Here is a 25,344-nt window from a genome sequence, read left to right on the forward strand (position 1 = left end):
TGTTGGTACTGAATCAGTAAGCAATGACTATTCTATGCTGATAGGAACTGCAATATTTTTGGTCAAAATAAAGTTTAAGTTTCATCATGCATTGGTGGGGGGCCACACATCAAAAGCAGTCTTATGTGATATCACTTTTCTCACTGGTTGCACGCCCAAGTTCACCTGCATTTTTCTTTGATTCCCTCTAGTATATGACTGCCGCTGCTCCTATGCAAGGGACCTACATTCCCCAGTACACGCCTGTGCCTCCGACAGCTGTTTCCATTGAAGTAAGTCTGTCTCTTCTTACAGAACAAGGTTAGGGCAGATAAATCTCAGCCACATGCACTGGGGTCCACCATAACCGCCAAAATTCTTATTTGTGATTTTTGTGCTACTTGAAAATTTGAAGTTGCAAACTCACTCTGTGAAAGTATGTACTTTACTTGAACATACCTATGTTTTGCTCTGCATATGACATAAGCAAAATTTGGTATCCAGGTCTGAGAGGAGTGCCATTTTTATGTTTAGAGAAAAGATCAGAGATCAAATAACTACCTCATCAAATGTTAGCCACAAACACTCAGAAAGAGGAAGGCAAACATGTGCAGCTATTTGAATGAGCTAGTTCTCTGATGCCTTGTTTCTCCAGTAGTGGACCCTAGACCAGCATTATCAGTATCACCTGAGAGCCTGTTAGCAATGCATATTTTCAGACCTCACCCAGATTTACTGAATCAGAGTTTGCATTTTAACAAGATCCCTTAAGGATCAAGGTGCACATTAAAAGTTGAGAGGGACTGGATTAGAGAACTGGTTGTCAAACTTTTCTGCATATCAAAATTATTTTAAAACTTAATACTTTAAAAAATTGTGATGCCTAGGTCCTATTGCCAGAGAGTCTGATGGGGTCTAGGGTGTAGACTGGATACCAGGATTTTTAAAAGATGCTAGGTGATTCTAATGTGTACCAAAGATGAAGAACCACTGCTCTTGCCAATGAACCTTGACAGGACTGTGGCATCCTACAGACAAGAGAGAAAAACTTCTACCACTCATATTGCTATGTATACGGTGAAAGATAAAGTCATATTTTCCTTACTGGAAGCTTTGTCCCTTCCTCCTCTCTTTTCATTGGGCTGAATCCATTTCCTCTACACATTATTTTACTGGACAGAGCCAGCAAGATACATAGGAAAGGAGTGGGGCATAGGACTATGTGGATGGTGGTAAGACACTTAGAGGTGTATACTTCTCTCTGGTTCTAACCATTATTGTTTCTTGCCCCCCCCTTCCCCTTCTCCTGATGCGCATTTGCCATTATGGTCACAGTGCATTTCATCCATCAGTTGGGACTCCTCTGGAGTTCATGCCATTGCTACTCCATGAGTTGGCCAACCAACTCATGTTGGTACCACTCATTGTGGGAGACCACCATGACTCTTCCAACCTCTGGAGCCACAGAGATTGGGTGAGATCTTTACAGACCAAATTAGATCTTTTGAAATGTTTGTTTGTTTGCTTGTTTTTAGTGTGTGTCAAATATTTGCTCGTACCAGGGTTTGGGAAGCACAGACATTTAAGAGGACAGTGTCCTGTCACTTAGGAAACCAAGGAGGTCCAATTCTTGGAGGACCAGACCTATGGTCCCCAAGGAATGTTTCAGTATTAAAGAAGTTTTAATTGGCTTTTCAGAATTTCAAGAATATGTGATTAAAATGTATGTTCTTTGCTATATTCAGCTATCAAAACCCATCTAGGCCATAAGAAAATTATGAATCTAGACATTGTAGGTGACTTTAAGCATAAATCTCTGCCACATATCCACATTTCTCTATCTCTGGACCAAATGTGTGTGCTTATCTACAGAATCTGAGCTATTTGAGGACTATAAAATAAGGAGACACATTTGACAGTGTTGCTTAGTGGGAACAGTCTAATTATAGTTAAATCTGAGATTTAAAAAGAAATATTTCACTAAGAATTATATAAGTATACCCTGATATATTGCCTTGAATTTGTGCTTATAAAGGAAAGCACTGATTCATTTTCTATGTAAAAACACGCATTGAAAATTCACCAGTAACCACACAAATCAGTGTGGTGGGAGGTTCATCAAAATGCATAACATCAAATAGTATATTAGGAAAAAAAAAAAAAGATTGAATTCATAAAGGGAGAATTTTCAGATTCTGAGGAACAATTTCAGGGAGCTTTTGTTAGGGATAGGGAGTTGACCAAAAACCTATATCCCTGCAGAAGCCCAAGGCTATAATATAAGTAAAACCAGGAGAATGTATTCAGATAGATTCCCTCCTTAGGACTACTAACTACCAAACCTCTCTCGGAGCCAAACATATTCTGAATGATGACCAACTCAAGAAATCCATTCTTGTTGGCAAAAGCCATTCAAATGGTAAGGGGAGGAGCGAATCAAAATTAAGGATGCTTGTTTCTTTCTTTCTTTTTCTGAAACTTCTAAATGAATTCCAGTTCACATCAAGGAAAATGAAAATAAATAAATAAAACAAATCAAATTGCTTAAGGGAGACACTGCTTAACAGTGTCCTTTAAAAGAATTCCAAACTTGGATGTAGATTTTTATGAAGGTCAAAGTCCATTGTTTTGACAGATCATAGAGACAGGGTAGACTACTTTATTCCCAGGAAAATGCTCAAATATACACGTTTTTATAGGAATTCTGCATGAATTTTTTGATTAAGGAATCATTATTTAGTGTGGCTGTATGCAACCATGATTTAAAAGTTCTAACTATGGGCAAAATGCTTTCCTCATCATTTGACTGCTACAGGGTCTTCTGATGGCAAGGCTTCTTGGTGACACATTGAGGTAAATTCCTCAGCCCTTATCCAAATGTGCTCTGTGGTTTTTCTTTGGGTTCTTGCTGTGGCTTTATATAGCTGAGTGCAGCTCTACTCAAGCCATATGGAAGATGGGTATGCCCTACAGTCCGTCTGCAAGAAGCCCTTTTGCTAAAGCCAATAAGACTTTTGTGTTCTTATTGCCTCCATAGGGTGTTGTTGCTGATACCTCTCCCCAGACAGTGGCACCTTCATCCCAGGACACAAGTGGTCAGCAGCAGCAGATAGCAGTCGACACATCCAACGAGCATGCATCCGCATATTCTTACCAACAGTCTAAGTAAGTTCAAGCCATACTAAACTCTTTCCCTCCAGGTCAGCCATCTGGACATTATTCTCTTATGTGGCATCTGCTATCTTTTGCTGCAGTACAGACCATCCCTAACTTAGTGACAAACATATATTTAGTTCATTATTCTGTGGGTTAGAATTTGGGCTGAGCTCAGGTGAATGGTTCTTCTGATATTGACTGGACTTGCTTAAGCATCTGGGCATAGCTCCTGGGCATCTTCACAGTTCTGCTTCTGGGTGTCAGTTGTCTGATGGTTGGGTGATGGACACCAATGAGCCATGTATTGCTGACCCTCTAGCAGGCTTATTCCCATGGAAGTCTCAGAATTCAGAGAACAGCAAGAGAGGATGCCCAAATGACCAGCATTTTTTGAATTCTGTTTATGACTCATTTGCTATTGTCCCATAGGTCAAACGCAAGTCATGTGACCAAGCCCAGAGTTAATGTAGGAATTCACTACCAAAAGGCTTGGATACAGAGAGGGGCATCATAGACATTGTTACCAAAAAAAATTCTACCACACATATTTTTTGAAACCCTCCAGTATTCACACTTGAAACTGGATAGTGTGTCTGCATTTTGGTCTCAGTGACTTCATTCTTAAATGAAGACAGTAACACTCCCCTGGCAAGGGTGCTTCAAACTCACCCAGTAAAACAGTTTATGAAAAAGAGTATTGTTAAATATAAAACAACATGGAGTACAGCCTTATTGAGGAATTAAGTGGCAAAGCAAAAATCAGGGAGTCAGAATTACTACTGAAAAATCCTTAAATCACTGAGAGAGCAAAGTTCAGTTAGCTTTGTGTTGAGTAATTATGGAGATTAAAATTTGAAAGGTTTTGATTGAAACCAAAGGAATTAAGAAAAGTTCAGTCTATATACAGATGTCTTGTCATGCTAACTATTTTACTTTATAGGTAACAGTCAAAGCCCTGCTGAATAGAAAATTTCCAAAAGACTCTTCCTGTTTGCAGAGTGCTGTTCCATTTCTTGATCATCAGTTTTCTTTCATCTCAATACACATTTAGAGATTTGTTTGTTGTTGAAAGATTGATAATGGTAATGGAGTCTTCAGTATGTGCTTTAACTTCTAAAGTCAGTCCTCCAAATTAAATATGCTAGAACATGACTTAACCTTACAAATACAAGGTATTATTATTACTATTATTATTATCATTACTGCTACTACTACTACTACTATCATTATTACTATTACACAATAACTTTCAGGAAATATCTGTAGTGATTAAGGCATTTTTGTTTTTTATTTGTAAGTTTTTTAATTTTTATTTTATATTGGAGTTTAGTTGATTAAAAATGTTGTGTTAGTTTCAGGTGTACAGCAAAATGATTCACTTATACATATACATGTATCTATTCTTTTTTCAAATTCTTTTCCATTTAGGTTATTACAGAATATTGAGCAGAGTTCCCTGTGCTATACAGTAGGTCCTTGTTTGTTACCTATTTTAAATATAATAGTGTGTATATGTCAATCCCAAACCCCCAATTTAGCCCTGCCCCCCCCCCCACTTTTCCCCTTTGGTAACCATAGGTTTGTTTTCTAAGTCTGTGAGTCTGTTTATGTTTTGTAAATAAGTTCATTTGTATCATTTTTTTAGATTCCACATATAAGCCGTATCATATGATATTTGTCTTTCTCTGTCTTACTTCACTTAGTATGATAATCTCCAGGTCCATCCATGTTGCTGCAACTGGTATTATTTCATTCTCTTTAATGGCTGAGTAATATTCTGTTGTATATATGTACATCATCTTCTTTAATCATTCATCTGTTTATGGACATTTAGGTTGCTTCCATGTCTTGGCTATTGGAAATAGTGCTGCAATGAACACTGGGGTGTATGTATCATTTTGAACCATCATTTTCTCCAGATATATGCTCAGGACTGGGATTGCTGGATCATATGGTAGCACTATTGGTTTTTTAAGGAACCTCCATATTGCTTTCCATAGTGGCTTTAGCAATTTACATTCCCACCAGCAGTGTAGGAGGGTTCCCTTTTTCTCCACACCCTCTCCAGCATTTATTGTTAGTAGACTTTTGATGATGGCCATTCTGACTGGTGTGAGGTCATATCTCATTGTAGTTTTGATTTGCTAATAATTAGTGATGTTGAGCATCTTTTCTTCTTTGAAGAAACATGTATTTAGGTCTTCTGCACATTTTTCGATTGGGTTTTTTTTTATATTGAGTTGCATGAGCTGTTTATATATTTTGTAGATAAATCCCTTGTCAGTTGCATCATTTGCAAATATTTTCTCCCATTGTGTGGATTGTCTTTTCATTTTGTTTATGGTTTCCTTTGCTGTGCAAAAGCTTTTGAGTTTAATTGGGTCCCATTTGCTTATATTTGTTTTTATTTCCATTACTCTAGGAGACAGATCAGAAAAGATATTGCTGCAATTTATGTCAGAGAGTGTTCTTCATATGTTTTCCTCTAAGGGTTTTATAGTATACAGTCTTATATTTGGGTCTTTAATCAATTTTGAATTTATTTTTGTATATGGTGTTAAAGAATGTTCTATTTTATTCTTTTACATATAGCTGTCCAGTTTCCCCAGCACCAGTTACTGAAGAGACTGTCTTTTCTCCATTGTATAGTCTTGCTTCCTTTGTTGTAGATTGACCATAGCTGCCTGGGTTTCTATATTTCTCTTTTTGTGCCAGTACCATACTGTTTTGATGATTTGTAGCTTTGTATTGATAGCATAGTCTGAAGCCAGGGAGGCTGATTCCTCCAGCTCCATTTTTCTTTCTCAAGATTGCTTTGGCTATTCAAAGTCTTTTGTGTCTCATACAACTTTTTTAAGATTTTTTTTGTTCTACTTCTGTAAAAAATGCCATTGATAGTTTGATAAGGATTTCATTGAATCTGTAGATTGCCTTGGGTAGTATAGTCACTTTGACAATATTGATTCTTCCAGTCCAAGAACATGGTATATCTTTCCATCTGTTTGTGTCATCTTTGATTTCTTTCATCAGCATCTTATAGTTTATTGAGTACAGGTCTTTTGCCTCCTTAGTTAAGTTTATTCCTAGGTAGTTTATTCTTTAGGGTGTGATGGTAAATGGAATTGTTTCCTTAATTTCTCTTTCTGATCTTTTATTGTTAATGTATAGGAATGCAACAGATTTCTGTGTATTCTTTTAGCTTTTGCTTGTCTGTAATGCTTTGGATTTCTCCATTGATTCTGAACAAGAGCCTTGCTGGGTAGAATATTCTTGGTTGTAGGTATTTCCCTTTCATAATTGTAAATATATAATGCCACTCCCTTTTGGCCTGCAGAGTTTCTGATGAAAAATCAGCTGATAGCCTTATGAGGATTCCTTTTTATGTTATTTGTTGTTTGCCCTTGTTGCTTTTAATAATTTTTCTTTGTATTTAATTTTTGTTAGTTTGATTACTATGTGTCTCGGTGTGTTCCTCCTTGGGTTTATCCTGTATCAGGATCCTGTACCCTGCATTTCCTGGACTTGGGTGACTCTTTCCTTTCCTGTGTTGGGGAAATTTTTGGCTATAATATCTTCAAATATTTTCTCAAGCCCTTTCCCTTTTTCTTCTTCTGTGAATGTTGGTGCATTTAACATTGTCCCAGAGGTCTCTGAGACTTTCATCGTTGCTTTTCATTCTTTTTTCTTCTTTTAAATAAATAAATAAATAAGTAAATAAATATAAATTTATTTATTTTTGGCTGCATTGGGTCTTCGTTGCTCTGTGCGGGCTTTCTCTAGTTGCAGAGAGTGGGGGCTACTATTCGTTGCAGTGCACGGGCTTCTCGTTGTGGTGGCTTCTCTTGTTGCAGAGCATGGGCTCTAGGCATGCAGGCTCAGTAGTTGTGGCTCACAGGCTCTAGAGCACAGGCTCAGTAGTTGTGGTGCACGGGCTTAGTTGCTCTGTGGAATGTGGGATCTTCCCAGACCAGGGCTTGAACCCGTGTTCCCTGCATTGGCAGGTGGATTCTTAACCACTACACCATGAGGGAAGTCCCCTTTTTTTTTTTCTTTGTTCTGTGGCATTGATTTCCACCACTCTGTCTTCCAGTTCACTTATCTGTTCTTCTGCCTCAGTTATTCTGCTATTAATTCCTTCTAGTATATTTTTCATTTCAGTTATTATGTTGTTCATCTGTTTGTTTTTTTCTTTGTTCTTTAAATCTTCTATCTCTGTTGAAAATTTTTTGCATCTTCTTGGTCTATACCTCCATTCTTCTTCTGAGGTTTTGGATCATTTACTATCATTACTCTGAATACTTTTTTCAGGGAGATTGCCTATCTCCTCTTCATTTAGTTGTTCTTGTGGGTTCTTCTCTTGTTCCTTTGTTTGCAACATATTTCTCTGTCATCTCATTTGTCTAACTGTTTGTGTATGTGGTCTCCTTCCCACAGGCTGCAGGATCATAGTTCCTCTTGCTTCTGCTGTCTGCCCCCTGGTGGATGAGGCTGGTCCAGGGGCTTGTGTAGCCATCCTGGTGGGAGGGGACTGGTGCCTGCCCTCAGGTGGGTAGAGCTGGCACTTGTCCCTCTGGTGGGCAGAGCCGTGTCAAGGGCTGTGTTTTGAGGTGGCTGTGAGCTCAGTATGTCTTTAGTCAGCCTGTCTTCTGATGGGTGGGGCTGTATTCCTATCTTGTTGGTTGTTTGGCCTGAGGATTTACAGCACTGGAGCCCGCAGGCTATTGGGTGAAGCCAGGTCTTTGTGGCATAATGGGGACTTCCCAGAGAGCTCACGCTGATCAGTACTACCTGGGACCTCTGCTACTGGTGCTCCCACAGTGAGCTACAGCTGACCTGGCCTCCCCAGAAGACCCTCCAAGACCCCTAGGTAGGTCTATCCCAGGTTCCTATGGAGGTACTGCTTTGTACTGGGCCCCAGGGCATGTGGGATCTTGTATGCCTTCCAGGAGTGGAGTTTCTGTTTCCCCCAGCCTTGCAGAACTCCTGCACTCAAGCCCCACTGGGTGTCAAGGCTAAATGCTCTGGGGGGTTCTTCCTCCAGATACCAGATGCTCAGACTGTCTCGGAGGGCTATTTTTATGTGGGAATGTCCCTGCGTAGCCTGCATTGGTTTAATATGTTTTGGTGTGAGAGCTGTTTTTATTATAGATGTCTGACACCTCTTTTCTCAGTGTATGCTGGTAGTTATCCCCTTGATACAGGAGGTGTGACTGGTGTTGTGGTGACCAGAGCCTGCCCTGCATATTTAGGGGGGACTCCCCTTTGCTCTGTGGTTGTCACCGCTCTGTTTGGATCAGGGTCTGCTCCCTAGTTGTTGGAATAGAGGCCCCCAGATCTGTTTCTTAGCTGTGTTTCTGATCTGTGGTGTGATGTAGACAGGATTGGAGCATTCCCACTGAGAGTGAAGCCACCGAGTATTCCTCCTCTGGAACTGTTCACCTGCAGGTGTGCTCTGTTTTGCAACCTTTCACCTGTTGTGGGAGCACTCAGATTACACTGTTACTGGCACTGCTGTCAGCCCCACCTTATCCATAGGTATGCCAGCAGTTGGCCCTGGTGTCTCTCAGGCATTGTTTTCACCAAGCCACCAGCACAGATCCACTGAAGTCAGGTCCCAAGATTGCAGTAATCATGGATCTGGACAGGCTATGGGCACTATGGAAGCATCTCAGACTCTGGCCTTGCCAACCCCCACATGTACCTGCCCACAAAGTCCACAGCTGCTAAAGCTTGACCCATCTTGGCTGTGGGAGCACTCATTGTCAGATCAGATGTTCTGCAGGTTCTGAGTTTACAAAGCCAGTCGCAGAGTGTAAATACACAGAGATTTCAGCTCTTCGCCCATCTCTCACGGCCCCTGGGGCTCAGCTATGGTTTCAGCCCCACCTCTGTGTGTCGGCCACCCACAGGCATCTGCTCCTGAAGCTGCCCCAGAGCACACAGGCCTACCCTGGCAGGAGGGGGTGGAGTAGGCGGCAGCCAGGGCCGTGAGAGCCTGCCCCAGCGGGAGCCCTTCCTAGTGCCTGGGGAGGCAGGGGCTGGTGCATGGGGAGAGAGGCTGCATAGGTGGCCTGCCCTTTGCACATCACTCAACAACGGCACTTCGCTTCTATGGCGATCTGGGCTTGCTTCACGAGCGTTCTCCATTGTGGAGCTCCTCATTCCCATCCCCTCAGACTGTCTTCTCACAGCCAACAGCAGTCCTTTCCACAGCTCTGCTCTCCAAATCCAACATTCTAGCACCCTGCCCCTGTATACACCAGTGGACACACCTCTCAGGCTTGGGCGTGCAGGGCTGTGGCATGGATCATCTGTGTAGGTCTCACTCTGTCCAGCCCGCCTCAGGCCAGTTGCTGCACTCTCTTTCAAGCCCCCAAAGCTCCCCTCTGTCCCAGCTGATCTCCCCACCAGTAAGGGGGCTTCCCTGGACATGGGAAATTCTCCTGTCCTTCAGCTCCCCCCAAGGGGTGCAGGTCCTGTCCCACTTCTCCTCTTCCTTTTCCCTTCTTCTTTCATCTTACTCTGTTATGTGGGGATCTTTCTGGTCCTCTTAGTTGTCTGAGGTCCTCTGCTAGTGTTCAGCAGGTGCTCTGTGAGAACTGTTCCATTTGTAGATGTATTTTTTTTTTTTTTTTTTGCGGTATGCGGGCCTCTCACTGTTGTGGCCTCTCCCGTTGCAGAGCACAGGCTCCGGATGCACAGGCTCAGCGGCCATGGCTCACGGGCCCAGCCGCTCCACGGCATGTGGGATCTTCCCAGACCGGGGCACGAACCCGCATCCCCTGCATCGGCAGGTGGTCTCTCAACCACTGCGCCACCAGGGAAGCCCTGTAGATGTATTCTTAATGCATTTGTGGGGAGAGTTGAACTTTACGTCCTCTTACTTCTCCACCATCTTGACTCCCCCTGTAATTTAATTTAAAATACCTTTAGTATAGATATAAATAGACATTATGATATTAAATGTATGTGTGATGGGTGAAACTACTTTTCAGGGGCACTCAGTGACCCTAATCAGAATTTCACACCCCACAGGAGGTCAGTTCTCATTTAATGAGAAAGGCCAGAGGTTTGTACAAGTATTTTAAACTATCCATATTTCAATTAGCATAATGATTGTTAGAAGCGAGTTGCCTGATGAAAGCAGTGCCAAGTTAATTAGCATAATGAAACTGGAAATGAGCTCCCATTTGTGAAATTGGGAGTATTCAAGATAGCATGAATTGGCTAAAGTATTTTAGAGATACTCTCCACGCTACACAGGAAAGATAGAATAAGACTGTAGGGAAACGTGTAGCTTATAACTTTAGGGATGTTGCTTGTGGCTTATTCTCAAAACAAGACTGTTGTAAAGTCGATTTCTCTATAAGGGAAATGTAGTCCCACCTCCAGAAAATGGTCAAGATACAAACCCCCTTCCTTGCAACTGTCCAGAACCTCCTCTTCTCCCTGCCTGATTAAATCAGCTTTAGCTGCCTCCACTTGTAAGCCCACAGTGAGATGCTCTCTTCTTTCTCAGGGTTGTCCCCACCTTTCATGGTCACTGTATGATGTGACAGGGATGGGAGTCTCTGCCTGACCCAGAGGGAGCATCTCTGCCTCTGATAGATTCTAGCAAGAGTGTCCCCATCCACCTTTACACCTAGACCCAGTTTCACTTGCAGTACCCAGAATCATGCCAGAATCTATGCTAGGACACATACCCCTGCCCTCAAGGATTTTCAGTCTAATATGGGAACCTGAGGCTGGAGTGTGGTTAACTAGGCGGGAAAGTTGTAGAACAGACCAGCTTTTATAGAGCCTTTGGTCCTTGGATTCTTAGCTTTGTGTAGACTAAGTATTCTCACTTTTATTCTAGGGGAGCTGCAAAACCTTTGGAGGGCTTGAAGAGAAGGAATGATGGGATTTGATTTACCTTAGATGACTCCAGCCTCAGGTTCCCACCTCCAGATTTTTGAACTTCCTGTTTCCTCTACCTAGAATGCTTTTCCTCTAAGTCTTTCCAAGATTAGCTTATAATTATCTTTCACATCCAGACCTACATGAGAGACCTTCCCTGATACCAAATCTTAGGTATTTATCCAGCCACTTTCTATTACAGAATATACTTAAGTATTCTGAGATTCTTTTTCTTTTTGATTGTTTGCTGATTGATCCATTGATTGTACGTCTACTCCTTGTGGAAAGCAAAATCTAAGAGAGTAGGGGAGGCATCTGCCTCTTTCATTGGTCTTTCCTTAGCATCTGGAATACTGCCTTTCTCATAGTAGGCACTCGTCAATAATTGCTGATTGGATGAATAAAGGTGTCATTTTCATTTATCCAGACATCATTAAACTGTTAACAAGGAAGGTCTTGAATCACTTATTTCCTCATTATGCTTTGAAACAACCAAAGCCAGTTTCACCTACTCACAAAGCCTTGACAGATGCTTCTGGCCACATAGTATCTCTCATCTCCTACCAGTGTCTCTCACTGTGTTCCCACATAGCTAATCTCTGTTCCCATCTCATATATTAACTAACTCACTGAGCATACTTAAAAACTTCCAATCTGCTTGGAACAGAGTGCCAGAGACTACCATATTATCTGATGGGATTCACACAGGCTTTTAGCTAAATTTAAAAAACAGAGGAGGTGGAGACAAGATGGCGAAATAGAAGGATGTGAGCTCACTTCTTACGAAAACACCAAAATCATAACTAACTGCTGAACAACCATCGACAAAAAAATGCTGGAACCTACCAGAAAAGTTATCCTACATCCAAAGACAAAGAAGAAACCACAATGAGATGGTAGGAGGGGTGCAGTCATGACAAAATCAAATCCCATACAGCCAGGTGGGCAAGCCACAAACTGGAAAATAATTATACCACAGAAGTTCTCCCACAGGAGTGAAAGTTCAGAGCCCCACGCCAGGCTTGCCACCCTGGGAGTCTGACAATGGGAAGAGGAGCCCCCAGAGAATCTGGCTTTGAAGGCCAATGGGGTTTGCAGGAATTCCACAGGACTGGGGGGGAAAGAAACTCTCCTCTAGGAAGCCACACACAACACCTCATGTTCATTAGGACCCAGGGAAAAAAAATGCAATGGCTTCATAAGAACCTGGGACAGACCTACCTGCAGGTATTGGAGGGTCTCCTGCAGAGGTGGGGGATGGATGTGGCTCACTGTGGGCACAAAGACTCTGGTGGTGGCAGTTCTGGTGAGTACTCATTGGCGTGAGCCCTCCAGGAGGCTGCTGTTTTCTCAACAAGACCCGGACCCTCCCAACAGCCCATAGGTTCCAGTTCTGGGACACCTCAGGCAGAACAACCGAAAGGCCAGGAATACAGCCCCACCCATCAGCAGACAGGCTATTTAAAGTCTTCCTGAGCACACAGCAGCCAGCTAAACACACCCCCAGACAAGGCCCTGCCCACCAGGGGGACAAGATCCAGCTCTGCCCACCAGTGGAAATCATAAGAGACTACTACAAGCAACTATATGCCAATAAGATGGACAACCTAGAAAAAATGGACAAATTCTTAGAAAGGTACAACCTTCCAAGACTGAAACAGGAAGAAATAGAAAATATCAACAGACCAATCACAAGCACTGAAATTGAAACTATGATTAAAAAACACCCAACAAACAAAAGTCCAGGACCAGACAGCTTCACAGGCATATTCTATCAGACATCTAGAGAAGAGGTAACAACTATCCTTCTGAAACTCTTCCAAAAATTTCTGAGCAAGGAACACTCCCACACTCATTTTACAAGGCCACAATCACCCTGATACCAAAATCAGACAAGAATACCACAAAAAAGAAAATTACAGGCCAATAACACTGATGAACATACACGCAAAAATCCACAACAGAAAACCAGCAGATGAAATCCAACAACACAGTAAAAGGATCAACCCTGATCAAGTGGGATTTATCCTAGGGGTACAAGGATTCTTCAACATATGCAAATCAATCAATGTGATACACCACATTAACAAATTGAAGAATAAAAACCATATGATCATCGCAATAGATGGAGAAAAAGCTTTTAACAAAGTTCAACACACATTTATGATAAAAACTCTCCAGAAAGTGGGCCTAGAGGGACCCTACCTCAACAAAATAAAGGCCATATATGACAAACCCATAGCTAACATCATGCTCAATAGTAAAAATCTGAAAGCATTTCCTGTAAGATCAGGAACAGGACAAGAATGTCCACTCTCGCCACTTTTATTCAACATAGTTTTGGAAGTTCTAGCCACAGCTATCAGAGAAGAAAAAGAATTAAAAGGAATCCAAATTGGGAAAGAAGTAGTAAAACTGTCACTGTTTGCAGATAACATGATACTATACATAGAAAATCCTAAACATGTTAACAGAAAACTACTAGAGCTCATCAATCAATTTGGTAAAGTTGCTTGATACAAAATAAATGCACAGAAATCTGTTGCATTCCTATACACTAACAATGAAAGATCAAAAAGAGAAATTAAGGAAACAATTCCATTTACCATCACATGAAAAAAATAAAATACCTAGGAATAAACCCATCAAAGAAGGCAAAAGACCTCTTCTCAGAAAACTATAAGATGTTGGGACTTCCCCAGTGTCACAGTGGTTGAGAATCCGCCTGCCAGTTCAGGGGACACGGATTCAATCCCTGGTCCGGGAAGATCCCACATGCCATGGAGCAACTATGCCCATGCGCCACAACTATTGAGCCTGTGCTCTAGAGCCTGCGAGCCACAACTACTGAGCCCACGTGCCACAACTACTGAAGCCCACCTCCCTAGAGCCCATGCTCTGCAACAAGAGAAGCCACCACAATGAGAAGCCTGCGCACTGCAACAAAGAGTAGCCCCTGCTCGCTGCAACTAGAGAAAGCCTGCACACAGCAACAAAGACCCAATGCAGCCAAAAATAAATAAATAAATAAATTTATAAAAAAGAAAACTCTTATAGTTGATGAAAGAAATCTAAGATAACACAAACAGATGGAAAGATAAGTCATGTTTCTGGATTGAGAATCAATATTGTCAAAATGACTATACTATGCAAAGCAATCTACAGATTCTATGCAATACCTATCAAATTACCAATGGCATTTTTCACAGAATTAGAACCAAAAAATCTTAAAGTTTGGGGCTTCCCTGGTGGCGCGGTGGTTGAGAGTCTGCCTGCCGATGCAGGGGACACAGGTTTGTGCCCCAGTCCGGGAAGATCCCACATGCCGCAGAGCGGCTGGGCACGTGAGCCATGGCCGCTGAGCCTGCACGTCCGGAGCCTGTGCTCCGCAACGGGAGAGGCCACAACGGTGAGAGGCCCATGTACTGCAAAAAAAAAAAAAAAAAAAAAAAATCTTAAAGTTTGTATGAGACACAAAAGATCCTGAATAGCCAAATCAATCTTGAGAAAGAAAAATGGAGCCAAAGGAACAGGCTCCCTGACTTTGGACTATACTACAAAGCTACAGTCATCAAAACAGTATGGTACTAACACAAAAACAGAAATATAGATCAATGGAACAGCAAAAGAGTGCAGAGATAAACCCACATACCTATGGTCAACTAATCTATGACAAAGGATGCAAGAATATACCGTGGAGAAAAGACAGTCTCTTCAGTAACTGGTGCTGGGAAAACTGGACAGCAACGCGTAAGAGAATGAAATTAGAACACTCTCTGACACCATACACAAAAATAAAATGTATTAAAGACCTAAATATAAAGCTGGATGGTATAAAACTCTTAGAGAAAAACAGGAAGAACACTCTCTGACATAAATTGCAGCAATATCTTTTTTGATCCACCTCCTAGGGTAATGAAAATAAAAGCAAAAATAAACAAATGGAACCTAATTAAACTTAACAGCTTTTGCACAGTAAAGGAAACCATAAACAAAATGAAAAGACAGCCTACAGAATGGGAGAAGATAGTTGCAAATGAAGCAACTGACAAGGGATTAATCTCCAAAATATACAAATAACTCATACAGCTTGTCAAAAAAACAAACAACTGAATCAAAAAATGGGCAGAAGATCTAAATAGATGTTTCTCCAGAAAAGACATACACATGAACAAAACACACATGAAAAGATGCTCAACATCACTAATGATCAGACAAATACAAATCTAAACTGCAGTGAGGTATCACCTCCCACCAGTCAGAATGGCAAACATCAAAAAATCTACAAACAATAAATGCTAGAGACGGTGTGAAGAAAAGGGAACCCTCCTGCACTGTTATTATTATTAAATTATTAAATTATTAAAGAACTAAACAAAATTTTTATTGTCAGCATGATGATTATTTTGATACTAATTTAAAAGATAACATTTTTTCAGAAACAATTTTTTTTCTATTGATACCTCTCTTTGTTGGTGCCCTAACCGCATGTTTAGTTTACTATGGGTAATCCAGTAGTGGGAGTATAGTGTGCAGATTTTCCACACTCTGGATCACAGAATCCCTCTTTTCACATGAAAATTTGTGAAGCTAATCTGTTAGAAATGACTCTGGGGAATATTGCATCCTTAGATCATCTTTAAGACTTCTTCTAGCCTAAAAATCTAGAATTCTAAGATGATGATTTGCTACTTTTTAATATATTCACTCTGCTTTTGGGGGGAGTAGGCATGGGGAGGATGGAGGATGAGAGTTTTCAGAACGACTCTGTGATCTTAAATTTGGTCAAACTCTCAGTCTTCCAACCTTCACACTGACCTTAGAAGGCCTTTATCTCAACCCCAGTATTGTTGGTCTTTTTAATTCTTCAGGTCTTCTCTGTCTAACTGAACTGTCATGACACCAATTGCCTATAAATCGTCAGTACGGTAATGAGCAAATTATATGCCCTTGATTACCATCCTTACATGTCCTTTAAGCTTGTGAATAATAATATATTTCTATTTGCACAGTACTTTACAGTTTGCAAATGATTTTCATAATCATGCTCTCATTCACACAAATTTCTCTTTTTACATTGCAATTCATTTTATTTTTAAAATAGTCTCACTGTACAACTTAAAATGTTCTTGTTGCTCCTGATCACAGCCTTGACACTTTGAAAGCCTACTGTTTTTATGAATGCCAGTGCATGACATAAGCATTATGTAAATGTGCACTTTCACACTTCATTAGAACAGAGAAGGTGCACAGGAGTGAATTCAGTTCTATTAAACAGCAACACCTTTTCCCTTCAAACTTCAGCTAGCCATCATGAAAATGTAAAGTACAACCAGTTATTTCTCCTCATTTGTTTTCATGTAGCAACGAGATCACTTGAAGGATGAAGCAAGTGATGGTAGGAGGATATTGGAAACATTTGTGTAAGGTTATAAAACTTGAAAGTAGCTCCAGCCTCACTCATAAATACGGATGCTTAGATATCAGCCCATGTGACACACCTGAGCAGTGAGGGGGTTCTGTGTCATGTAGTCCATTGACTAAGACAGCATTCACTGAGCAGCTCTGATGGAGATTCATGCTATATTAGGCATTTTCTGCTCAATGCACAATAATACCAGGGTAGAAGATGGGAGTGGGAGCAAAGAATAGACCAAAAAACAAACATAAAAACACACACAAAATGTTGTTCCCATAACAAGGTAGATTTTTAGAAGTAAATGGCGTAAACCTAAACTTTGCAAAGATGTACAGAGAGATCAAATATATACCATAGTTCCCATGACTACTACTACTAAAATTTCCCTTACTGTTGCTGCTATTATGAAAATTTTGATTGCTTTTATTCTTAAAAGGAACCCCACTTTCTTGCATAACACAGAAATAATATGTATTTCTAGAGACTTAAACTCTTGGTTAAAAATGAAACTATTCAGTCTATCAATGAGTTGCTTTCGTTACATGATTCTAGGAACAAATTACCCAGGTTTCTAACAGCTATAGCTGAGACATATGAGGGCTTTTTGCAAATTAGGAAAAGGAAACCCTCTGGGTTTCCTCAGAAACCTTCAGGCTAACTGTCAAAACATCCCAGGCTAGTTCAAAACATTGTTGAGGGCTTTTTGTGAATTTGAATAAGGGCCACTTGCTCAGAGCAAATGCAGCCCTGCACCAGAGCACACAGCTTAGGGAACAGACCATGGGCTAAAATCAGCCCCCAGGCACTCCTTCGGCCAAGCATCCTGTGCAGTGAAACACCTGGACAACTCTACCCAGCAACACTGAGGTTTCTTTACTAAATTAAGCAACTGGGCACCAGAAGAATCCACAGAACACTGAGGGAAGAAGGCTTCATCTAAATAGGACCTACAGATAGTTTGAAGCATCTTCATTTTAAAAGATACCCCTGAAATTCTTGAGCTAAATTCTGATCTGTGGGTGGAAGAGATAAGAGTAAAGATCAACCCACTATTAGCTCAGCCCTGCCATATAGATGGGGCAGAATCAGAAGAGATTATGTGGGCTGGGCTGGCAAAGTGACATATAATAAAAATAGCATTTGTCTTGTTAAACACCTACAGTGTGCCTACCAGTCTGCCAGACTCCTGGAGAGTAAAAAGAAGTAAAATATAGTCCCTGCTCTCAAAAATTTAAAACCTTGTTGAGATAGAGATGCAAGGAAGAAGAAAAGAAATTGGAAAGTGAACAAAACTACATTGCCCTCTTACCTGTCTTATTTACATAAGCCTTCTGCTTATGTGGATACACTTAATGAGCTCCGTGAGGTAACAAAGAATCAATTGCTGCAGATGTAAGCTCTTATATACAGGATGGATAAACAACAGGGTCCTACTGTATAGCACAGGGAAGTACATTCAATATCCTGTGATAAAGCACAATGGAAAAGAATATTAAAAAGAAGTATGTGTATATGTATATCTGAAACACTTTGATTTCTGCTGTACAGAAATCAACACAACATTCTAAATCAACTATACTTCAATTAAAAAACATAAAACCCATTGCTGTGTCCTGGGTACATAGTAGGGAATCACATATTATTTGACTGAGTTTGTGATGAATCTCATGGGAGTTCTGAAAGGACAGAATTACTCAAGGAATTTCTGGGGGAACTAAAACATAAGCCAAGCATTGAAGAATACATTCCATGAACATAGGAAATATTGCTTGTCTAGATATATTTGTATATTTACAACTTTACAACTGAAAGATATTCTTGATCTATTGATCTAAACAAACTCCAGCTCAAATATATACTTGTGTGAAAGTGGCAGAATTTGACACTCTCCTAAGCCCAATGTGTTTTTATAACTGTTATATTGAAAGAGCTTGGTAGCTTTTAAAGAGCGCTCACTGGAAAAGAGCACAGAAGATGATTTCAGAGTTGTTTTGGTGTAATGACCCCTCTTATTCTATTGTTTTCACAGACCATAAACAAGACCGAATGAAGAATGTCCGTCTGAAACTCTGCCTTGAATGAAGAAACTTCATTGAACAAGAAGTTGGCTTCCAGTTTTGCACAGGCGTCAGTGGAATGCTTTTTTTTTTTAATTTTCTACTTTACCCAATGAAAACAATGTGTTTTTATGTGCTGTGCAAGTGGTTCCTTCATGTGGTCTGACAGTTTATTTTTTCCATCATTCTTTTTAAAGAAAAAAAATATCCCAGAAGAGGACAACAAGCAAACAAGCAAACAAAGCAAAACATGGAAGGTTGACATTTATCTGGAAGAACATTTGAATTCAGAATTTATCTGAAGGTGTAGATAGATTTTTTTTTTTAATGGAAAATCTGATGTCAAGAGGTGGGCAAGCAGAAATGGAAACAAATTGTCTTCCTCAGTAATTAAGCTACTCTTTCTTTTTCCCTTCTTGTTTAAATCTAGTGGGTTGGTTTTTTTAATTTTTTTTTCTTAGAAATATTTAGGTAAGGTTTATCTTGAATCTTAATTGCCTTAATTTTAAGGACGTCAAAGGCTCTCGAGGCAAGCTCTCAACGTCTTGTTTAAAAAAGAAAGAATTGAAATATTGTGCCAGCTTTCACTGGTACAGAAGTTTAAGACTATGAGTTTTTAGGGTGAAAAAAAACTGTACAGTTTAAAAGAAAATGTTTTTCTTCATTTGAAGAAAATTTGTTGATAAAAGAAACCATGGCAACTGCAAGAATTGGGAAAATGCTGGGACTTCTGATGAACTTTGTCTTAAGTGTTGAATCATTCTAGAAGGTTAAAACATTTTACGGTAAAGTTATTAACGTTGGTTTCAAAACAACTGCATTAGAAATAATGCGTGTTTGGGGGGCAGAATGCAGATTTTTTTATTTCTGAAGCGTGATGGCTAGCAAAAGCTTTAGTGCTTTTTATCTGCAGTCTTTTTTATGAGCTTTACAAACTTTTTAGTCAGCTTTGCTTGTCACATTGCAAAACCTAGCTTAAGAGCATTAAAAAAAAAAAAACAAGTAGATAGGAGCTTATGGTCAAAAAGTGAAAAAAAAAACAAAACACAAAAAAACAAAAAAAGCAATAGATAGAGAAATTGTTGACAATTTCTGTAGTCTTTCCTAGTTGTGATCAAATTCAGCCTATGGATGGCCTATTTTATACCAAAGATGAAGTGGCACCCTATTGCAGTCCAGAAGATAGAGGTTGTTTTTCTTTTCTTCTCTTTTCTTTTTTAAAATTTTATTTGACCTACATGGCCGGACCAGTTCTTACTTTGTTGTTTGTTTAAACTACCTTCCACTGGTGTTTTACATACTGCAAAAAAAAAAAGTTTTTATTTTAAATGTATTTTTGTTGATAGTAGAAGCTTGTTCCTGTGTGGTCAGCAATTTCAGCACCAAGAGTTCTGGATTCCAACCAATAGAGCCAAATGGCTTTAAATTCCATGTGCTTTTCTGGTTCCTTCCTAGCTCTCTTGAATTGTGAAGCCTGTATTGATGGCCACCAATGAGCTAAAACACTTGTTTAACAGGTTGAAACTTCTTTGTATGAATTTTGAACTCAAGATACTCCCTGAACTGGTCTGAAAGATCACCTGTCAAAAAAGCTCAGTGATGCTCTGTTGATTGGCTAGTGGTCTCCTGAAAAGGTCTCACTGTATTTGTAACAATAGTCTTCCTTCTAAATTCCCGCACTTCTAGATTTTTGTCTTCTCGCCTCAGTCTTTGTCATCATCTACCGTGAATAGCCATCTTGACTCTGCAATTGAGGAGGGGATATCTTTTTTTTTTCTTTTTTGCCTCTTTTCATTGTATTTTCATATCCTGGTGTCATCAGAAGAAAGAGAAAATAGACTTTTTAATTTCAGTTTAGCTCCCTGAGGCAAATAGGACCAATAAGATTGAGGATTCTATTAGTGGAATTTAGGTAAGCTTTTAATGCTAGTTGACAATCAAGAAATTGTATGATTTATATGAATAAGAACCCAAATAATTAGATTTGATCAATTATTAAAGCCAAAGGCGATATATTTGCATTGAGAATGATGCAAAACATTGTCTAAAATGAATTAAATTGACTTACCAAACATCTCTGCATATTTGAGTCATGAAATCCATGTTCAACCTATACAGTTTTACCTGAAATGAAGGACAGTGGAACTTTGTTAATTGACCCATGTGCTAGAATGGCTTTCTAATGTATCATTAGAATCAATAGGTGAAATTCTTCTCACAAAGTCACAGGAACCTGTCTTAGTCCAGAAGGAAGAGGGTAATGCATACAGTGCACTGTAAAAGAAAACAGGGTAGGTGTTTAAAAACTAAAATATTAAAAAGTAAAGCATATTCCCATTAGGTCAACATGAGTAATGAGTTTGACTCATAAAAAAATAATCAATATTCTACTATTTATGACCTGTAAACAAAGGCCTAGTGTTGAAATAAATCCAATTCTCTTATTTGAAAAACCCCATGAATTGAAAGCTCATTATCTAGAGAGTGATTCCATATCTTTGTGGTCCAATTAGAGGCAAAAATATAGCTAAGGCAATGTAGCATGTGCTACGAAAAAGTTTCAACTGGTCACAGCCATCCTTATGATTTTCCATACTTTAGAGAGAATCCTAAATTTATACTTTCTTCTGTTCCATTTTTCAGCTTTTTTCTGTTCCATTTTTCAGCTTCTCGTGTATTTTAAGGGTGGCACTTAAGTTTTCTCTTTGAGAAATGGGCCCCAAGTTAGTGGGGGATGAACAAACCTGTATAGGAGCTGTGCTTTTTGTTTCTCTTTTTCAGTCTCTGAACTCTTTGTATAAATAAGGATTATCCTGGGCATAATTCATTTGAATATGAAATCAACATGCTTTCTTTTTCTTCTGTAAAAAAAGAAAACAAAACAAAACAATGTGATACAAAGAAAGTCTCATTTACACAATCAACAATGAGACTAAGAGGTAGCTACCATGTGGCTGATGAATGTGCCTAGGTAACTTCCTGTTTCTATTCAAAACTACTGCTTTATTTATACATTCAGCAACATTTTTTTCAACTATAAAATTTCAATAATCTCAATTTTTTTAAACCACTTCAGGCAAATTTTATCATTTTGCCTATGTCATTTTATGTGTCCATGTGTGCTTTGTGTTTGGATTTTTTATATTAGGCCATTCTATAAAATATTTTAAATCTAAAAGGAAAAAAAAGAAGGAAAAAGTGGCACATGTTCAAATTTACACATCATCTCACCTAAAAATTGTTTTTAAGAATCAAGTCTGGGGAAAAAATAAAAGCATCAACAGGTAAGCATTGTATGAAAAGTAAAACAAACTTTGCTTTTCATACTTTACATTGTATGAAAAGTAAAACAAACCAAAACGTGTGTTCAGTACATACAGACATCAGAGTCCTAATTTAATCAGCAATATAGATTATGGTGACTTTAACCCAAATTAGGACTACAATCATTTTTTAAAGTATTCTGTTTCACAATACTTCAAGCATTTATTCAGATGTTTCCATTTTTCCTTTCAATTGTAATTGCCAAGACTTAGCCTAAATGTCAGGAAACAAACTAAAACCACAATCCAAATGGGATAAAAATCATCTCCTTCAAACTCTAGTTCCATGGTCAGTGGAGGAGTAGGTATTCTTTTAATAATGAGGAGGTATTGTCAGGAAGGAAGTCTGTATAGTGACTGGGAGCTCCTTAGAGCCTGGCCATGTCTTCTGAAGACATCAGAAACCTAGGTGAGCTAAAGGTAATACTTGGAGGGTGGGCGCCTGTTTGTCTTTCAACAGGGGCATGTCTTGAATATTGCAAGTCACATGCTATTCTAAAAATAATCTACCTGACTGCAGTTTGGTCAGGGTTAGTTTGTTTCCTTGGTAGATTTCAATCATTCAGATGTTGTTGCCATGCTTCACTTGAATCAATTCTCCTGTGACCTTAACATCTGCCACATTTGACAGCATATAAGACTCACTTCCATCCCTCTTAATGAAAAACTACATGGTGTTAAAAGCGTCTGTATCAGAGATGGAAAGCCCAGGGTAGGAGAAGGCTAGGTGGAGCAGGAAGTTTGCTGTACCTACAGAGTCCATCAACCCCTTGCAAAACTGTTTTATAATCATTTTCAGTCCATGTATGAGAAAATAAAAGTACTAAAAGTACTTAGTTTTTTTAACTTTATTTGAATAATTGGGGTGTCTATTATATACACACACACACACACACACACACACACACACACATGCCCACCTATGAGTCTTTCACAGTGGCCTAAAATTCCAATTAATGAAAGTTGAGTTGTGATTATGACCTTTGCAGTCTTCTTTAAACTTGAGAAAAAGTTTCAATGCACTGTCTAGACAGATGATAATCTTAGTAGGAGACTGAAAATACATTTGACAATTCAGTCTCATTCTTAATCTGAGTGCAGGAACCACTGCAAGATGAGCTGATCAGCCGAGAGAAATTTTTAAGTGGGTTTCAGTGATAAATGTTTTTATAGGATATAAAACCAAATGAAAGTATAATATTTATGTAGGTATATAACAACATTCAGCACATTGGAAGAATCACACTTAATAATCAAGTTTAAACATGTCATAGAGCCTTGATCTATATTCTCTTGTCCACAGTAGGGAGTAAGGATGAGATTTTCTTTTTCATGTTGTGACTGGCATGCTTCAAACTTCTGAGCTTGCTGGGACTGACATCCCCTCATTCCAATTTGAGGGACTGACGGGCTTGAAAAAGGCTCGTTGATCCTGTGTATGATACCCCTTCTGTGACAGAGTAATAATGGGATTTCATTAGTGAATCAATTTGTTTTGCAGATGACACCTACTGTGGCATTGGAAGACAGCTGAGTCTGACTCAAATTGAACATTTCTTACAAAATATTCTGAAACTTGAAATTGGTCCCTTAATCCAAGTGCTCTTGTTCATGGCTCTCCTCTGTGGAGTACATAGAGTTCAGGAAAGTACAAAAGCTAAGAACAAAATCCCTGAGTGGCCCAAATGATCTATGTTGATGTAAGGCAGGGGAGCTCAGCCCAGATTGGTGATTTCTTTTATCTCTGGTTTTATACCTCATTACCTATGCTGTCACATAAAAAAGGATGGATGGCTTCTCCATATTTATTTCTATTTCTGGGAGGGAAAATAAACTTTTTAGAAAAGCGTCTTCTACGCAGAAGCTCTAAAGTTGAAGCAGGGGTGAGATCGATCTTGGAGTCTGCAGGAAGACCCAACCACTAGGCCACTGGGTCATGCTTTTCTTCCACTGTATTCCCTCCAGTTAGTGACTGCCCTGAAGCCCCAGTCCTGCAGAAATACAATACTCCCAAATTTTGAAGGGCTAATCATCTACTTTGTGCACCTGTTTTGTCTTCTCTTTTCAGCTATTAGGACTTGGGCTCTATTTCCTCCTATTAGCATTTCACCCTGAGGATGGAAAAAGAAACATTTGGAAATAATATTCAAATCTGTCTATTTTGTTCCTTAGGTATTCATTTATTGAAGCAGTTTGAAATCATTGGTAAAATTAATGTCAGTGCATTATATTCTGTGGGATTTTAATATCCATAATGTCCCTTTCCCATCCACCACAAACAATTGAGAGTTGGCTGTATTCTTGCAGAATATAAAGGGAAAAACTGTAGCAAAGAATTTGGCTTCCCTCAAAAGAAAGCTATTTTGGATTTGTTCACTATTGAAATTTGAACCAGTAGAACAGGTCAACTCAAAACTGAGTTATGGGAATATAGTAACAGCCCTTGATTAAATATGCACTCTTATCCCTATCTTAAATCTTGGACCAAAAAATTGCAGTGTTTATTTTTTGACTTTGCATTACAGTATTAAGGCTTTAATGACCTTGATACTCTGGTGGATTTTTTTTTAAATAATTATTTCAAGTTTAAATAGTATCCAAAGTGTAATTTTAGGATTATACCGTGTATTTTAAACTCTCTGGTCTTACATTATTAAGAAAGATGCTCTGTCCTCCTCCCCAAAATATGTTATTTCTTCATATATAAAAAAGGAGTTATTCCATAGTTTTCAAGAACTATAAAAACTATTTCAAAAGAGACACTTGAAGAAGTTTTTACCATTCTGGGAATTATTGCTTCCATATAGTTAAAAAGAAGAATGTAATTGGAATCTTAATTTAAAAAATATATATGTAAAAGTGTACTTGCTATGAAATAGTTTCTAAAAAAGGAAAAGGGACACAGCTTCTTTTAAAACCCTTGTTTCAGGCCATATATGACTTCATAGAATTTCCAAAACATCATTCAATTTTGAATTTTATTTAAGAGCATTTTGTACTGCTGTCTCTGTCATGGAAAATTCTGTAATTCTACAGTGTTTCTGGCTTTCATTTTTTCATCTGTACCACAGTCAAATTAGCTACCATTTTCCCCATTCCTTGGGCTTTCTGTAGATCAGTGGATGTTAGGTTTAAACTTCTGTTTTCTTTGATGAAGCTTTCAATAAAAAATGAAAATAAAATCAACCAAGTAGGGCCGTTGTGTTTTTCTTCACTCTACCAGAGATGGATTGAGGGAGGGCATAGTGGAAGGTACAGTGTCTGTATTTAATTGACTTCCTACAGAATTTCTCAAAAAAAGAACCATCCCTGGTAACAAAACGTGAGAGAAGAGGGACCACTGTATTCATGCAAGGGAGCCTGGAAAAGCCATTGTTTAGGAGCTTTGGGGGTATGGACCACTTAGGTGTCCCTAGGACCTCACACACTCTTCCCAATTTTTATGCTTAAGGATTCAGAGATCATCCACTTCCTGTCTAACAAACATGCCCAACATCTACCAATAATGCTG

At 39.2% G+C, this 25,344-nt stretch overlaps 1 protein-coding gene across 12 annotated transcripts in view; it reads left to right on the forward strand.

Moving 5' to 3' along the window:
- The window catches only part of RBMS3 (RNA binding motif single stranded interacting protein 3), a 715,251-nt gene extending 690,232 nt beyond the window's left edge, over window positions 1-25,019 (forward strand). For 7 of the 12 annotated variants that reach the window (XM_027088163.1, XM_027088168.1, XM_027088170.1 and 4 more), the window contains 3 exons: window positions 192-272; window positions 3,017-3,144; window positions 10,994-11,478. In XM_027088163.1, coding sequence (XP_026943964.1) covers window positions 192-272; window positions 3,017-3,144; window positions 10,994-11,045 — 261 coding nt within the window. In that variant the 3' untranslated portion in view covers window positions 11,046-11,478. Of the gene's footprint in view, window positions 1-191; window positions 273-3,016; window positions 3,149-10,993; window positions 11,479-18,482 lie in introns of those variants that run through there. The other 5 variants (XM_027088167.1, XM_027088169.1, XM_027088174.1 and 2 more) reach the window with 2 other exon arrangements.
- The last annotated feature ends 325 nt before the right edge of the window (window positions 25,020-25,344 follow it).

The sequence above is a fragment of the Aethalodelphis obliquidens genome, unplaced genomic scaffold, assembly GCF_003676395.1.
Source record: "Aethalodelphis obliquidens isolate GAN/ISIS:26980383/991018 unplaced genomic scaffold, ASM367639v1 scaffold62, whole genome shotgun sequence".
Lineage (NCBI taxonomy): Eukaryota > Metazoa > Chordata > Mammalia > Artiodactyla > Delphinidae > Aethalodelphis > Aethalodelphis obliquidens.